At 38.3% G+C, this 17142-nt stretch overlaps 2 protein-coding genes across 2 annotated transcripts in view; both read right to left on the minus strand.

Annotated features, from left to right (window-relative positions):
• Positions 1 to 356: 356 nt before the first annotated feature.
• Positions 357 to 7226, minus strand: tdgf1 (teratocarcinoma-derived growth factor 1). The gene is made up of 6 exons (XM_005725487.2): positions 6440 to 7226; positions 6288 to 6343; positions 4475 to 4762; positions 2801 to 2915; positions 2425 to 2534; positions 357 to 1446 (listed from the first exon to the last, which is right to left on the minus strand). The coding sequence occupies exons 1-6, from the start codon at positions 6460 to 6462 to the stop codon at positions 1337 to 1339; spliced, it is 702 nt and encodes a 233-aa protein (XP_005725544.1). The 5' UTR covers positions 6463 to 7226; the 3' UTR covers positions 357 to 1336.
• Positions 7227 to 14038: 6812 nt separating this feature from the next.
• The window catches only part of LOC102211741 (golgin subfamily A member 6-like protein 22), a 9969-nt gene continuing 6865 nt past the window's right edge, over positions 14039 to 17142 (minus strand). Inside the window, exons 6-10 of the mRNA XM_013908885.1 lie at positions 16039 to 16348; positions 15532 to 15873; positions 14614 to 14877; positions 14268 to 14520; positions 14039 to 14061 (exon numbers count right to left, since the gene is read on the minus strand). Of these exons, the coding sequence (XP_013764339.1) occupies positions 14039 to 14061; positions 14268 to 14520; positions 14614 to 14877; positions 15532 to 15873; positions 16039 to 16348 (1192 nt within the window). The remainder of the gene's footprint in view (positions 14062 to 14267; positions 14521 to 14613; positions 14878 to 15531; positions 15874 to 16038; positions 16349 to 17142) is intronic.

Below are 17142 nucleotides of genomic sequence, written 5' to 3' on the forward strand. Positions count from 1 at the left end.
CTGGATGCCACATCACCAGCAGCCCCTTTTCACACAACCTCTAAAGGTCACTTATCTTTTTTAAAAAAAACAAAAAAAAAAACAAACAACAGCTGTGTGTTGTAATAAGAGTTTGCACAAACAACACAACATTGTTTTTTTTTCCAAGGGAGGACAGTCTTGTTCAATGAGACCTCTTTTTTTTTTCTTTTTTTTTTTAATGAAGAGTTTATTTTTATAGCTTCCAAGGCAGACAGATACTGTAATGATTGTTTAACTTTGATATAAATTATTTTTTACTCTGCCTGTTAATTATAGCTGTGATCTGTAGCAGCTGGCAGGGCGACAGACTACAGAACAACAGCTGATGTGTTTGTTTAAGATAAGAGAGCAGCAGATAATCAATCCTAACCTCATCAATAAACTCTGGAGATAACAGGCAGGGAGACAACAGCTCCTTCTGAAAATACCTACAGATAATAGAGTCACAGAGATGGAACGAAAGGAAAAACTGCAATGCAATCATATTAATTTGGTAAACTGAGTGTTATAGTTTAAATGAAGACAAAGCAATTTTCTCACCATACAGACACCATCAGTGGCACAGTACTGTAAATCTTTAATAAACACAGTGCGTACATGTTTATATTTAAGGACAAAATGTCACACTGGCTGAGTTGGTGTCTTCTGTCTTTTTGCACAAAGTGTAAAAAACAGAAACTCTGTATCATCTTTTACAAAGAGAAAAAAATCTAGTGTTTAGTAAGAGATCCTAAAATTACCAAAGAAAAAATTATATTTTGCATAAAAATCTTATGTACAGCTTCCTTCACATATTTCATTTCTTCTTCAAGACATCTGACACATATATGGGTATAGAAACAAAGAAATAGGGGTACATGGTTTGTCTGAACGAGAAGAAGTTCTGAATGATATATTGAACATTTTAATTGGGAGAATTATGTTGGCTGTATGTTGGGTCTTTTGGGTTGAATCACGTTAACCTGGGAATTCAGCAAATCCTTCAAAATATTCACATTGAAAGAGAAAGGTTAAGTCTACTGAGCTCTTAGTGCTCACACGAGAAGGGGGTATAAATAGATCTGGTTAGGGGACAGGGTGGCCTGTGGATCCCTATAAACCACAGCATAAAAAAATTAAAAAAAAAAGAGTCCCCATAAATCAGGACACAGTCCAGTCCAGCTACAGTTCAAAGTGTGTCTTTTCCTTCTGGATGCAAAATGATAGATTTCAGAAAATCTGTTTCTGTTAAGGACTCACTTCTGATTTCAAGCTTTCAAAAATATCCTGCTGAGGCTAAGACACAGTTTCACATAAATCCAGGTGTTTCAAGGCATCAGATGAAGAAATACAAAGGAGAAAGCAGGATCAGATAGAAGAAGAAGCAGCCAGTGGGAATCATCCTGACAGCCGATGAACGATACCAGCGCACCTCATCAGAATCATCTGGAAAACAGAAACAGGAAAACTGTCATTTTGAGTAGAATTAAAGTTATGATTTGTTATCATTCTGTGTCTCAAAAGCCTTTTCACTAACTGTTTTATGGCCTTATTTTATGTTCTGTAGTTGGTTATTTTTTAAGGCCCTGTTTATTGCAGAAAAAACACATTTTCTCTCAAGAGGGCTCATCTTACACACAGCATGGTCACTTTACTTTTCACCCAAACCTGGCTTTGTACTGCACGGTGTCTCCTTTGTTATTTCTTGTGTTAGAAAAAAAGATGAAGAGTGGATTGTACTACTGACGGGCTAAAGAACCAACAAATATATTTTCTGCTTTTAATACTAAAAACATTTCAGGAGGGGGAAAAAAAGCAGATACTTGCAGAAAAGGCATGAGGTGCTATCAGCAAAAAGAGCTGGAAAACTGCACAATTCTTAGATTAGAAGATTTAGGATGTCTGTATGTTCAGCAATGATAGGCCAATTTATCCAAAGTGTTGGCTTTAGGCTATTTAGAAAGTTGGCTAAGGAATTTTGAAATAATGGAGCTCATGATAAATAAAATAATCACTCAAAAAGCTGCAGCTACTCATACCTCAAAACAAATGTTGGATAAGCTTTATCTTAAAAGTGCTTACACGTTGTCATTGTTTGTGCTGAAGAATCCATTGCCTTGAGTTGTAAATGAGTGGGTGGGGTGCGAGTTTGAATACGACACTTACACTTGAAGGGAATTGTTTTTGTTGCCAGTCTGAAAAAGTGTGAACGACAGTTTTCAAACTGTCTGATGGCCATCAACAGCTCATCCACACAGAAACAAAAATAGCCCTCGCTTACCTGATCATACATCTAAAGGACTGAATGAACCACATGGAAATATACAAATACAGTCAAGACACGCGGGCCCTCTAGATTCTGAAAAAAAGCTAAACCTGGTCTGAACTGCAGCAAGTCTCTATTTAGTCCTCATTGGATCTTACCACAATCTTTATGGAAGACTTTGGCGAAGCAGTGCAGCGTGCCATAACCACAGCGGCAGTAGGAGCAGCCCTTTTGAACCCACTCGCCGTGAGGAATCAAACCACAGGTCCTGCACACAGATGACCGAAATTAAAACCACTCCCAAGCACTTGATTCTTTAAGATATTTACGATTTTTTAAACCAGTGACATAAGAACCATATTGGTGATAATTTCTGGTCATAAAACAGTCAGAGACAATGAAGACATATTCTCAAAGTCTAAGTTAGATTAGACCAAGTTGGCTCAACCAGTATAGTCAATATTAATTTGCATTTTAGAGTAAGTAGAGCATTATACAGGAGCACACGTCTAATATTTTTGTATTCGGGTTTACCTGATTCGTTGGTCATACTCGCAGGTTCTCCCGGTGAAATATGGAGGGCAGGCACAGAAGCTGCCCAAGATGCAGGTTCCTCCATTCTTACAGCAGCTTCGACTCTGTTCAGCACCTCAAAAAACCCAACAAAAACAGATATTTAAATGGGAACCAACAACAAATCCATCCAGGTCATTTAAAATCTAACCTGCATCCAATTCCTCCTGTATCTGTAAGTCACTTTGCAGACCACCTCCACGCCAGCTCCTCTGTTTCTGATCTTACCAATATCCTGGCGGTCTGCTGTTATCTCTAACATCTAAGGGCACCCTGCTACTGCTCTTACCACCTTTATGCTTTCCATGTATGAAGGCAGGAATGTGTCCCATCTCAAAACTGTGTTTCTCTGCTACTTCTGTAGCAACTATACAGAAGAATTAACAGTCCTGTAATTAGTAATGGAGGTCTTTACAGAGCTGATCATCTCTTACATGAGCTTTTTAGAAATATTGATCATTTTAAGTGAGAAAGGAACAACAAAAGCAACAAAAGTGTGATTAAATGAGTGCTTGCAATTATAAGTGTGAATATAGTCTTAATCTAAAGTATCTTATAGAATGATTATTTTAACGTTTCTGCCAGCAAATATGTTGAAGTAAGCAACTCTACATAACTGTACAAGAGCTGGGCACATTGGGGATCTATACTATTTTCTTCAATATTTTGTAAGAATTAGATACAGAATATGGAGCTTGTGTCTGCAGAGCCATTAGGGATATGCCTTTTTCATATGAACACCAAACCTTATGTATGCATTTCATATTTGTCCAGGTAAATCTGTCTATATGACCTGCAAGCTCCATTACAGGTATTCAGTCCAGTATCATTAATTATACTCAATATATAAAACTTTCTTGTGTCTTCGTTTTTCTGATTGTCTTTCATGGAGTTTTCCTTTAACAGATGAACTTAGACTTTCTGATTTTAAATTTTGTAAGATTTATTTTTAGTATAGTAAGACTTATTTTGTGTTTTAATTTGTTGTTCGGGGTGCCACTGCTGTGCCCTCAGACCTCAGGTCAAGCATTTCTTTTTTTACTGTATCGGTATCTGTGAGATAAACCAGAGTCTCCAGCTGGCAGCACATTCCTGTGATCCTCTGCTTCACATCAGCAAACACAGAGAGTCTGAACAAACCTCCGAAAATGGCAGAAAAACACTAGAAGTGAACCAACAACGGCCCACACAACCACACCTTTTAATTAAGGGGTTTGTTTTAGTATCTATTTGGATGGGTAACAATGAAAATTCATTTAAATTCATTTTATTTTAAAAGCTCTCACTTAAATCAGAAGAGAGAATATACTGTTTTTATTTTAAACAATTGGCCCTTTAATCAAAGACTTTATTTAATCTGAATAGATGATGTTGCCGATTACCAGTTTTGTTTTCACAGTTTTTCATATGATGTTTTATTTGAAGGTATATGACAGCATAAGACAACAAAACTTTCTGAGCAACTGGAAATATATCTTAAATGCATTACAAAAAAGAAATCCTGGGGAAAATTATGGAACAGCATCAGGTAAACTGTTTTAGGTAAACTGCTGAATTCTTTCCTTCATTGGTTTTTGGGGTTCGTCTCCCCCTTCTGTCTACATCTGTGTGTGCATTACCGAAGTGTGAACTTACTGCTGGTCAGGCCGATGAAGGGCAGTACGGCGCTAGCGTCACGGTGTTTACGGTCCCCGTTGTTTGGTGACCTCACCTGGGTAAACTGACCCAGGAAGTCCTGGGAGGTCTGTAAGGATTTCGCCAAAGAAGAAGAAGAAGAGGAAGCAGAGCTTGAAGGAGGAGAGGAAATGGAGGAGGAAAGAGATGAAGTTACTGGAAGTGAAGGAGAAGAGGTAACAGAGGAGGAAGGAAGAGTGGGCATTGTAGGGAAGGTGCCTTGAGTACTGCATTTGTCTCCTTTGCAACCTGCAAAAGAGAAACGCAACAAATTTTAAATGTCACACAGAGCAAAGGCAAATGTGAGCCAAAGAAACTGACCCATAAAATCAAATCAAAGGAGATTGTGGGGTATTGGTCTGACTGAAGTCCCACTAACATCAACATAACGTTACAAACTGAAGTGAAAACAAGCATCAACCCTCCTGACAAAGAAGTTCACTACAACCAGGCTTCTTTGTGTTAGCTGACTCAACAAAACCTAAAACCCCAGTCAGAGATAAAGGGTACCACGACAGTGATTATCAACTTTCTCTTTTAAACTGGGCTCTCCGCTTTGGGCACATTCAAATAAAGAGGAATTTTACACATCATGCAGTTCTTCTGTATAAAATGATCCCCACGAGTACCATCTACTCCAATTAAAAAAATGCTATTATAGAAAACACAACAGTAAAACTCAAAACTGTTGCCAATAAAACAGATTCACGCTGCAGAAAACTGTTAAAGTGATGATTTCACGCACAGGGCAGTAAAATACACGCTTTCATTTGAGTTCAACATTTTAATGCTGATTGTGCTCTAAGAGTTACTGTTTACATGAAACATTAAAAGTCACTGTGGGTGTTCTGTGCTCTAGCAGCTACAACCCCAGCCGATTAAAATCAATTATAACAACATTCAAACATGCTGTTCAAATACTGCCACTGTTCACTGACAACACAATACACAGTTTGAGCTGCTTTATGAAGTGGTACAACTTGTGATGTTAGTAAGGCATGGCTTAACAAGCTGCACAAATAAAACCCTCCCCCCAAACATTTTTGATCACCAGGAGCTCATATTTGTATCACATGAATTAATATTCTGAATCATGCGGCCATATAGGAACTGATGACAAATTAATGGAAGAAAACAGTTAAATAAATGTCTGAGTAAAGCGCTACAGCTCTGCATCCCAAGTCTCTGCAGTCTACTGACATTAGGAAACACCATTCTTCTCAATTTTCTAATTTGGTGATCTGATGGTGGTGGTGTACACAATCAGTCCAAAAATCTATTTGGAGGGCTATTCCAGGTAACTGTTGAATTCTTTCCTTCATTGGTTTTTGGGGTTCGTCTCCCCCTTCTGTCTACATCTGTGTGTGCATTCCACAGGGCTATTCCACTCTATTCCATTTTTTTCTCTTATATTCTATTCTAGACTCAGCAATCAGTATAGGCAGTTTAAGGGAGAAGGGACCTGTGGTGGTGACCAATTATATCTTACACCAACTTAAAAGAAAAAAAAAGTTTTTTGTTGGCCCTAAATCATAAATGGAACTCGGCCCAGAGTCCCAGAGACCGGAACTAGACAAGTGACTCCAAAGCACGGCAACAACATGACCCCTACTGCATCATAGAGCCACCAGATTCCCGCACTGCAGGGGTCAGAATTTAGCAACAGTTTGTAATTGTGGAATTTTCCAATTAATTGTGACATTTTGGTTCTTATTAGAAACAAAAAACAGACAAACAAGCACAGATGACCGTATGTTGAGTGTGATGATCAGACCTGAAGCAGACACAGCAGCAGCAGACTGGACACACATGAAGGCGCAGAGCACAAACCTGGAAACAGATACATTTGGTTTAAAACAAGTATTTAAAAAAACAAAACAAAACAAAAAAACAGAGCTATTTTCACAGAGAGTCATTTGGACTTACTTGAGCATCTCCTTCCAATTCATTTTAGCGAAGTGGTGAAAAAAAATTTAAATAGTAAAAACTCCAAACCACCTTGATTTCTTGGCCGTTCTTCAACTCACAGTGGAGGAAAAAGTACAATAAAACCGCGAATAGCCGAAGGTCGAAAAAAATTCCCTGAAGTTTACGTTTGTAGCTCCAGAAGTCAGAGAAAAGTATCCATAGACATAAAACCAACTCAGACGCTGAGAACCTGAGCAGGTGCTACTCCAAAATATATTTTAAAAACTCCGCTTTAAAAACTTCATAAAAGCGAAAACGCCGTATAAGAATCTAGTGAATCCTCCTCCGGCCTGAGTCTCCCCCTCGCAGTTTTGTGTCTCTAAAACTTATCTTCTGTCCAGGTGATTCTCCTGCAAGGGGGGAGGGATCCGGAAGCCACGCCCCCTCACGGCCGTCTGGGTGGAGGTGGAGGTGAAGGTGGAATCAACAATATTGGGAACTGGCTGAAAGCTGTTCTGGTGGCCCAGAAAAATAACGTGTTTCCTAATTTAGTTATCAGGTAATTGGTTTTGTTTGCTGAGCTTTGGATGGAAGAAGAAGAATTAGATGGTTCTTACCCACGTATGTCAAGAAAAGTACAGCAATTCACTCAAAGCTACTTCATGTGGAAATGGGTTTTGTAAAATGCTTCACATGCTGCACAAAGAAAGAAAATTTTGGAGAGCCAGAATCTCTCATCTGTTCTACACTGGGTATAAAATGAGCCCAGTGGTTTTTATACTGGTGGTGATTTTAAAAAAAAAATGAAAAGAATACTGGAAAAAGAAAGATTAAATTACCACAAACATAAAATTTATCTCCTAAAAAAAGAAATCTGCAGAGTAGCAAGCTCCTGTAATTGTTCAAATAAAACCTCACCTTATATTTGAACAAAAGGAACGTTTATGGCTAAAATAATATGAGAGGAAGTAACTAAATGAAAACTTTTTGAAGTTTTTCAGGTGTTGCTGAAAATGTTTGTTTTTTTATTGACTTTATTTGGATGGTCACCAGGACATAAAGACAGGTGCACATAAAGATTCTTCAGTTTAACTTGATAAAAACATAACATATAGATAAAAGCCTTTTAGTTTAGGGGTTAATGTCTAAGAGAATATTACTATTACTAGGGTGACTTAATAACTGATTTTAAAGGTTTAAAATTTATTTAAAGTGGAAAAAATATTAGTATATAATGATTTTTCAGCGGTTTTTGGGAAGCTGACATTGAGGCATTAAAGAATTAAAAGATCAAAGTACTTTTAACCATCTGTGGTTCAGTAGATTCAATTCCTTGCTCATATAAAACCTCACAGGCCTTCTTTCTTTCTTTGTTTCCTCCACCTCTCTCGCTGACATCCCCCACTCTCTCACCCTGTAAATATGCATATTAACCTCACCTTCACATGTTAATGACCCTGCTCCTGAAAGGAAATCCACCTAAACTGAAACTTTCCTCAGTGCACAACAAGAACACACACACACACACACACACACACACACACACACACACACACACACACACACACACACACACACACACACACACACACTTCTGTATCACACTTTCTTAAGCAGAAACAAACATATAGAAAACAGAAATCTGTTCTTGGTATAGTAAGATACTTAACTTTCAGCTGCTGATTTTTGGGAGTAAAATACCTTTTTAATACGTTTTATTTTATGGGTTTTCTAGTACTTTTAAATAATTTGGTGAATAATTCCAGGTTCTCCTAAATGTAATTTGGTAAATGTACAAAATAAAACAACTTAAAACCACTCCATGCCCAAAAACCAAAATCACAGCATTAAATTTAATTGCAAAGAATGGCTGTATTATTAGTCATGAACTATTCATTTATCCAGGGGTAAATGCTTAAACAGATGTTCTGATTTCTTCTCAAAAACTCTGCTTGCATTGTGATGAATGGTTTCGGTGGCCGGTGGGTGAGGCGTATTCAGTGAGAGTGTAAACAGCAACAGTCATATGGCTCTAAGTTCTGCACACTGTTTTTTTTCTGCTCTGCGTTTTGGTGCATTTAATCTCAATTTAATCTTTTTTTAAATAGCTGTTTATGTCATTTCTGTGCAATAATATTTGTCCACACTTAGATCACAAAATGTTTGCCACCAACTTAATGGAGCAACAAATGCCAAAAATATCCCAAATGGTGAAAAAAAAAATTCATTTAAATAACCTCAGTGATTTCAAATCAAATCAAATCAAATCAAATCACTTTTATTGTCACATCGCATGTGCAGGCACACTGGCACAGCACATGCGAGTGAAATTCTTGTGTGCGAGCCCCACAAGCAACAGAAATGTGCAAACACAACAACACAAACCAGCAAATACAAGAATGGCTACATCTGAAACTAATAAATATATGTACAATATATAATAGTGTATGCATTTCTGGATGTGTATACTAAATATTTCCTACGTGCGTGTGTGTGTGTGTGTGTGTGTGTGTGTGTGTGTGTGTGTGTGTGTGTGTGTACACATTTTACAAATTAAATGGTAAAAATAAATAAATAAATAAAATATATAAAAATATACAGAGTTGAATATGTGCAAAACAAGTGGCATTTATATACAGTGTGGAGTGCATAGTGTTGAAGTTCCAGTAGTGAAGCTGAGGTGTCTATGTCTATGATTTTAGAAAAGAGAGAAGATTTGGAAGATGCTGAGTTTTCAGAACATAAGGCTTTTTGCCTTCACTGGATGGGACAGTGCAGACAGTAGTGTCGGGAAAGAGTGGGAGGGCGAATGACACACAGAAAATGTGAAGGTTCTCTGTCATCCAGGTCATGGTAATCTAAGGAGCTTCTTTGATGAGAGGCGAAACATCTTCAAGAAACTTAAAGAAGTCCATTCACTTTTCTTTCCCACCTGCTAAGATCACACAGGTAATGGTCTGGGGTGGACTCAAAGCCAGTATATGGGTCACCTGCACAAGGTGACCGGCTATGGTATGTAATCAGACAGTTTGAAAATGATGATGAGTCTGGCTGTAACTCAGCTCCAAAACAAGTCCATCAGAGCCAGAAAGTGAAGCAATATGGATGTCCAGACATGGTACTCAATGTGTGGGCAACTTTTTCCCTCAGATACCTTCTAGAAATTCATCTGTATCACAAATTGTTCTCTGATCTAAATTTTGCTCTAATCCAGTAGCAACAATAAGAGCTACAATGTGTATGTGGACCCAAGATAGTCAGAAAAACACAGTTTATATGAATCAACACACAAATATGCAAGTTGTTCTGTGGGTCTGAGTTGTACACAGCAACATGAATCTGATCAAATCAGACATCATGTTTCATCTAACTTGCAAAGCAGCAGTAGAAAAGCTCAGTTTGTTGCCTGTATTAGCATTAGAAGCTAACAGACAGACTGTAAACACTGCAGAATGAGTTCATTTGAATGACCTCCTAGTAGCAGTCACCTCACAGACAACAAAGCTACAAATCAGTTGAAATGCACAATGACAGCTGGCATCAAATCTAGGGTGAGCAGAAGAATTTGAGTTTTTGGTTAACTTCCAGGAAGTTCATATAGTTTATTTATTTATTTGAAAGGTAACAGTTTCTTCTATGTTCTCCTAATAAATACAAAATGCCATTTTTTCCACTTGCAAGTCAAATGTCATTATAATGAAAGCTAAACTCCTAATATATATCAATAATAAATATCGCATAGATTACATAAAGCATCTTTTTTTGGTTCTGGTGGTCACAGATGAAGTAACCAAACTATCCAAAACAGTATTACAGCTCTGCCCCACCCCCACTCCACTCACCTCTGTTAATCTGTCTCTACTTTGAGGACAGAGGGGCAATCAGAGGTGGAAATGGGTATTTTGTAATCTGCGCAGCATCACAATGCAGACTGATCTCATGCTAATACACAGCAGGAGAGTCAGCAGCAGGAGGGGAAGCCCTGATCTGAACACTACAGGAAATCTGCATGTGAAAGCTCACAAAATGCAGGGAGACTCGGAGGGGTAGAGGGAAACTTTGCAGGCTACAAGTTTATCATTATAAAATGATGAAGAGAAGCTGTGGAAGCCATCTCCTGCTGTGGAGCCAGAGAGAAAATAGAGCACTGAATTATTGGACACCCTTTTTGTAAACTGCACTTGTGGCGGTTTCACAGTATTTGGTCTCTATTTGAGATAATAATGGCCATTCACGGAAAGTGATTTATAGGTTTAATATGAGTCTCAGAGTCTTTTATCCATCTTACCCATTCCAGACTGACCAGCAGTCTAATAAGAGATACATATTTTACTTATTACTCCAAATTGAGTTCATTATTTATCACTTCCTTCTAATATTATGTTAAGCGCTACATTATTTATGCTTATTTATCTTTTCCACTCTCACTGGTGTGTTCTGTGCACTGTCTGCTGGGCCTGTACAGACTTCAGAGGCGAGCCAGACAGTATTAGGAGTTCAAGGTACTCTGTCCTACATACAGATGAACCTCATGGAGACAGAGCAACATCTCCCTCTAGTGCCTGCTTTATAAAGAACAGTCAGCACAGAACTGAAAGCAGACGAGTGTTTTTCTCAACCTGGGTTTGTGCTTTTGTTATTTCTTGTACCATCACAAGTTACAGCAAAAGTTTCCAAACACATTCAATAAATTGATTTTGCTCTCTGTTTGAGAATGCACTGATGCACAAACCTAACAAAAACTTTAACACTAGTCACTAATCCCAAAGGACACTCAACTATGTTACTCCTGAGCACAAAAACACATTTGCAGTGTAATGCATTTGTTATGCAGTCTAAAGGTATAATGAGAAAGGCTCCACTCAATCTACAGCAGGCGGTGCTGGACCAAGTGAAGGACCTCGGCCATCCCAACAACAGACTGTTCTCTCTGTTGAGGTCAGGAAAGCGATTCTGCTCCATGAAGACCAAAACAGAGAGACTGAGGAGGAGCTTCATCCCGCAGGCGATACGGTCTCTCAATCACACCACCACACAGTACTGACCCACACATATGGTTTTTACACACACACTGGACATTCTGGACATTTGTTTACACTAGTGGCCACTGCACAACTACACTGCGTGGCCATCTAATCGAATCACTTTATCACTAAGTCACTTAAATAAATCACTTTAAGCATATTTGCACTACACAAGACACTTACACATGTGGATTGCACAACCCTGGACATTATATTTCTTAATTACCATTTAGTACTTGTACAGCTGCTGTTGTTGTTCTATATTTCTTCATATATTCTTATACATTTCTATATTGTGTGTTTGTGTATTGTGTATTTTGTTGTACAGTTATTTTATTTTTAACTTTAATTTTTATATTTTATATATTCTTTCCTAGTGAAATTTACCCTTCATTTTAATTTTCCTATTTATTTCCTATCCTATTCATAGTCTTTTTTTCTTTAGGTCACGAGCAGTTGTCTAAGTATTTCACTGCATATCGTACTGTGTATGTGACAAATAAATTTTGAATTTGAATTTGAATTTGAATTTAAATCCAAGATCCAATTTAAATCCACACTAGAACTCAGTTTGGGTCTCTCTTTTCTTTCTTTCTTTCTTTCTTTCTTTCTTTCTTTCTTTCTTTCTTTCTTTCTTTCTTTTTTCTTTCTAACCCTAACCCTTTACTTTTAATGATTTCTCAAAATACTTTGGATAAACTTATTTCAATTTCTAAAGACAGAGATTTTGATCTGCACACATGAACCAGACTGACATCAGTCTTGACCGCTCACTCTCAGGAAGAAACTAAAATACTGAAAATGTGCTTATGTAGTGCTATTAAGTGTGAATAAGTTGTGCGAAAACAAACACGCAGTTTTTTTCTGTAAAATTCACAGTTTATAACTTTAATAAAAGTTGCAGTTTGATCTTCACTGTATCATAAAAGAGTGCAGTAAAGACGCACATCACCATATAAATGTTTAAGACTGATCTCTGCACAGCCTCTTCCATCTACACAACACCAATATGACATTTTCTTACTTTAAAAATCAGACAAACCTCAGTCACCTCTCTTAAAGTGCTTCATATTTTACCCCGTCAGTACATTGTGTTAACCAATTACAGCCATTAGCTGCTCACTGCTTGGCTATTGATTTTTATGTTTTGATGTGGGGTAAATTGTACATCTTCACAACACCCTCAGAGCTTTGGTGTCTAATGACACAAACAGTCTAGCAGTAGAAGGCAGTTAGCAGAAATTTAGTAACACAGGATGAAAAAGCAGCTATAACTGTAAACATGAAAATAATAATATGTAATCTTATAGCAGGACACTTCCTTGTATGTTATCATTTTTAATATCAAATTTCTAGTGTCAAAGATGAAGATTTTATAAAGTTTAATCAAATGATGCTCTGGAGCATCAGCAAGTGAAGAACCCATAACATTTTATGCTTTTGATCTGGATAACTTTTTTAAAAGTTAAATTGTGAAATTTATGCTGGCCTTTCTGGAGGATATCCTCCCTGAGTGTACTTATCAAATTAGTTTAGCATCGAATGCTGAGTGTAAAGAGGCCAACTGGCATTTGGCTCCTTTCCTACATTCTTCTTAAGCTGTCAACCACTTTATCTTTGTTTCAACCACTGCATTTTTAGTCCAGTACTTGTGTAATTTGGCACTTCTCAGCCTTTCTCCCTGTCTCCCCTCTGTATGAATGGCTTCTTGACAGCCACCTTTCCACTGAGACCACTTCTGATGGGACTTTGGGAAACAGGAGATGAATCAAATGCCAGATGCAGGACACTGGATAAAGATACTGTTACATATTGTTTTCATTTTCTGCACCTTCTTTGTCCTCCATTTGATCAGTTTCCTGAAAGTTGTTAAGGACACTCTGCACACCATGTCAATATAAGCCATGTTTTTCATTAATAGTTGTTTGTTTTGTGCAGAAATACTGTTTCATGAGTTTTATTAAATTATGTGTCTTTGTAACAAAAAAAACTTTGTAAAATAATGCTTTAAAACTGGTTCTTTGCTCAGTTGTTATGCATAGGTTACACTCTTTTATCCATTGAGTTAGGTGGCCAGTGTTAAGTGGCTCGTGCTTAACAAATACACAACAAAAAATAATTTCTCTGAAAATGGGAAGGAAAAGGAATGGACTGAAAATGACTGAAAAGAAAAACTCTCAAAGACCTAAGAAAACCTGGAGAACTCTTGCTGAAAGCCACTGATAATGAACTGTGGATTTCCGGGCTTATGTAAATGCTATTGTTTTTACCGACTGAGAGTTGGCTAGCTTGCATAGCTACCGTTAATTGTCATGCTAACGTTGTACTTTTCATTGTTGACATTCACTCAAGCAAGAAGGATCACAAAACAGCACCAAACTATATAAGAAGCGTAAAGAAAGAAAGAAAAATCACGACTCATCAGTAGTTTTCAAATCTGACCTAAAGTAAACACAGACATGTTGCTAACTGTATTAGTTACTTCCTTCTGGGCATGTGAGGTTGTTGACGGCATCAACAGTTGAAATAAATATCTTTTTGCAGTTTTCCAGTAGCCTAGCCTAAACCTAAACATGCAGAACAGAAGTTTGGATTAAAAGTATCTCTGGTCAGCATCTGAAATAAGACATGACAATCCCAGCTTTTGACACATTTAGTTCATATCAGGTATAAATAATACCCAGCACTTCTAATTTCCCCTCTCAGAAAATTTTAACTTTCTTCTTCTTCTTCTTCTTCTTCTTCTTCTTCTTCTTCTTCTTCTTCTTCTTCTTCTTCTTCATCTTTTTCTTTGTTCATTTTCCAGCTCAGAGTCCACTCACTGTTTGGCATGCTGTCTTCTTCATGCGTCAGTCCCATATACCGCTGACTCCGGTGCTCCATAGAGAAACACACCACGTCATCATCATCTGGCTTTCTATAGCGACAAATCCTCCATGAGTCCTTCCAAGCTCTCAATTCTGATTCCTCACCCTCTTCGTAAGCCTCATCCTCAGCATCACAACCTCCTCTGTGAGCTACTGCCACCATCCATGACTGCTTCCAGGAGGGAAAGCAGGCGTTCAGTTTGTGGAACTGCAGATGGAGCGGGACATCGGGCTTATGTTTCATTCTTTTCTGTGACTTCTTCACCTTCTTTTCTTCTTCTGTGTTTTTCTCTACTATAACCTCTGCTTCATTTTCTTTCTCACCAGCCTCCTTCTCTTCATCCTCCTCCTCCTCTTCCTCATCCTTGTGATGGTCAGCTTTTTTGTCATTCTCTTTAATTTCTTCTTCATCTTTCTCTAATATTACACCACCTTCCTCCTCGTCAACATTTTCATTCTCCTCTCTGTCTTTACCATCCTCATCACTCTCCTGGTCGTTGTCTGCTTCATCCTCTTCTTCCTTCTCTTCTTCTTCATCCTCGCTATCTACATTATTGCCTTCATTCTTTTGCACATCATCCTCTTCTTCATCTTCATCAGCTTTGTCATCATCTTCATCTTTTTCATCTTCCTCCTTATCTACATTAACCCTACTACTCTTATTTCTTTCTGTTTCATTTTTTTCATCCCCACCACCTTCTCCTTTTTCTTCTTCTTCTTCCTCTCCTTCTTCTTCTTCTTCTTCATCTTCTTCTTTTTCTTTTCCTTCTTCTTCTTCGTCTGCTTCTTCTTTTTCTTCTTCTTCCTCACCTTCTTTTGCTTCTTCTTCTTCTTCTGCTTCTTCTTCTTCTTCTTCTTCCTCTTCTTCTTCTTCTTCTTCCTCACCTTCTTTTGCTTCTTCTTCATCTTCATCTTCTTCTTTTTCTTTTGCTTCTTCTTCTTTTCCTTCTTTTGATTCTGCTTTTTCCTCCTCCTCTTCTTCTTCTTCTCCACCTTTATCTTTCTTGTCCATCTCTTTGTATTTTTCTTTTTCACATACATTTGTTTCATCATCATTGTTATTATAATCTTCATCTTCCTCGTCTTCCTCATCTACCTCTGCATCTTCATCCCTGCCACCATCATGGTTTCCTTTCTCCTCATTTATGCCATTCTTGTTCTCCTCTTCCTCATCTTCTATGTCTTCCTCCTCCTCTTCTTCCTTTATTTCTGCATTCACTTCCTCCTCTTCGTCTGTGCCTTCCTCATTCAGCTTTTCCACTTTGTCATCCCTTTCATCTTCATTCAATTCACTGTCCTGCTCTTCCTCTTCTACTTCACCCTCATCATTTTCATTTGTGTCTTTTTCCTGCTTCTCTACCTTAGTTTTTTCATCCCCTTCCTCCACCTCCTCCTCTTCTTTCTCCTCCTCATCGTTATCTGTTTCATTGTCATCTTTTTGATTGCCTTTTTTGTTTCCATCCTCCCTTCCACCATCTTCATCCTGTTCCTCTTCATTGTCTTCTTCCTTGCCCTCCTTCTTGTTGTCAGTATCTTCATACTCTTCTTCCTCTTCCTCCTCCTCCTCATTTTCATCCACTCCTTCATCTTCTTCCTCATCATCCTCATCATCTTCAGCCTTCTTGTTAAGGGCTTTTTCTTTCTTTTCTATAACTATTTCTATTTTTCTCTCCTTTTCTAGTTTTTTGTCCACATTATTTTTATTGAAAGCTTCCTCCTCTTCAACTCCTTCATCCTCCTCCACACCATCCAGATTTCCATCCTCCTCTTCCTCATCCATATCTCCGTCCTCATTATTCACTCCTTCATCATCCTCCTCCCCTTTGACATATATTTCTTCTGCTTCCTCCTCCTCCTCTGTTTCCTCCTCCTCTACCTTAAACCATCCTCTTGGAGCCTTCCAGGCCTCCATCCACTCAGTGGTGTCTGTCATCTCCTCGTCCAACTCTGATGTGAGGAGGAAGTTTGTAGCTTTGCGTTTTCTCTCCAGCATGGCGCTGTGTTGATGATTGGAGTTTACAGAAGCTTTGCACCACCTGTGGAAGAAATCACAGTTTGGTTAAATGGACATGAAGAAGAACTTTTCATAGAAATATAACAGTAGAAATAGTAAACCATGTGTGATTCAGGCTAGGGCTGAATCAGTTAGGCCTGGATCAGGTGACCCCGAATCCTCCCTTTGTTATGCTGCAAAAGGGGGATGCTGCTGGGAGATTCCCATGCATTCACATTTCTTACTCACTATATGTTAATAGACCTCTCTGCACTGATTCATAGTTGTTATTAATCTCCAGCTCTCGTCCACAGCATGTCTTTTATTCTGTCTTCCTTCCCCAACCGGTCTCTGCATGTATTATTGTAAGGTCTACCGTATAATACAAAGCTACTTGAGGGGACTGATTTTGTGATTTAGCGCTATATAAATAAAACTGAGCTGAATTGAATTGAATCTGAAGACATTTGAGCTGATTTGCTCATCAGGTCCATCTTTGGGAAGATCACAAAAACAACCAAGAAAGACATGCAACTCCAAAACAAAGGGGTTTTGTAGCTGTTTTGTTTCTGTTTGTGTCATGGTGAGTGGAGTGAGCCGTGGGGAAATAATAAAGGAGGATCTAATTGCAGTAGTGAAGGTGAGGTGGTTTATTGAACACAAAATGCAAATGGAGAAACAGCAAAAGGGACTGAAAACTAGTGATGGCCCGCTTGAAGCTGACGCTCCGGAGCGTGTGTCGAAAAGAACAACACACTGGTTCAGAAGCACTGTGTCGAGGCGTGCTTCGATTGGCAAAAGTCACGTGACCAGTGACGTCCGAAGCTTCATTACGCA

This window comes from Pundamilia nyererei, unplaced genomic scaffold, assembly GCF_000239375.1.
Source record: "Pundamilia nyererei isolate P.nyererei 1_Seehausen unplaced genomic scaffold, PunNye1.0 scaffold00016, whole genome shotgun sequence".
NCBI lineage: Eukaryota > Metazoa > Chordata > Actinopteri > Cichliformes > Cichlidae > Pundamilia > Pundamilia nyererei.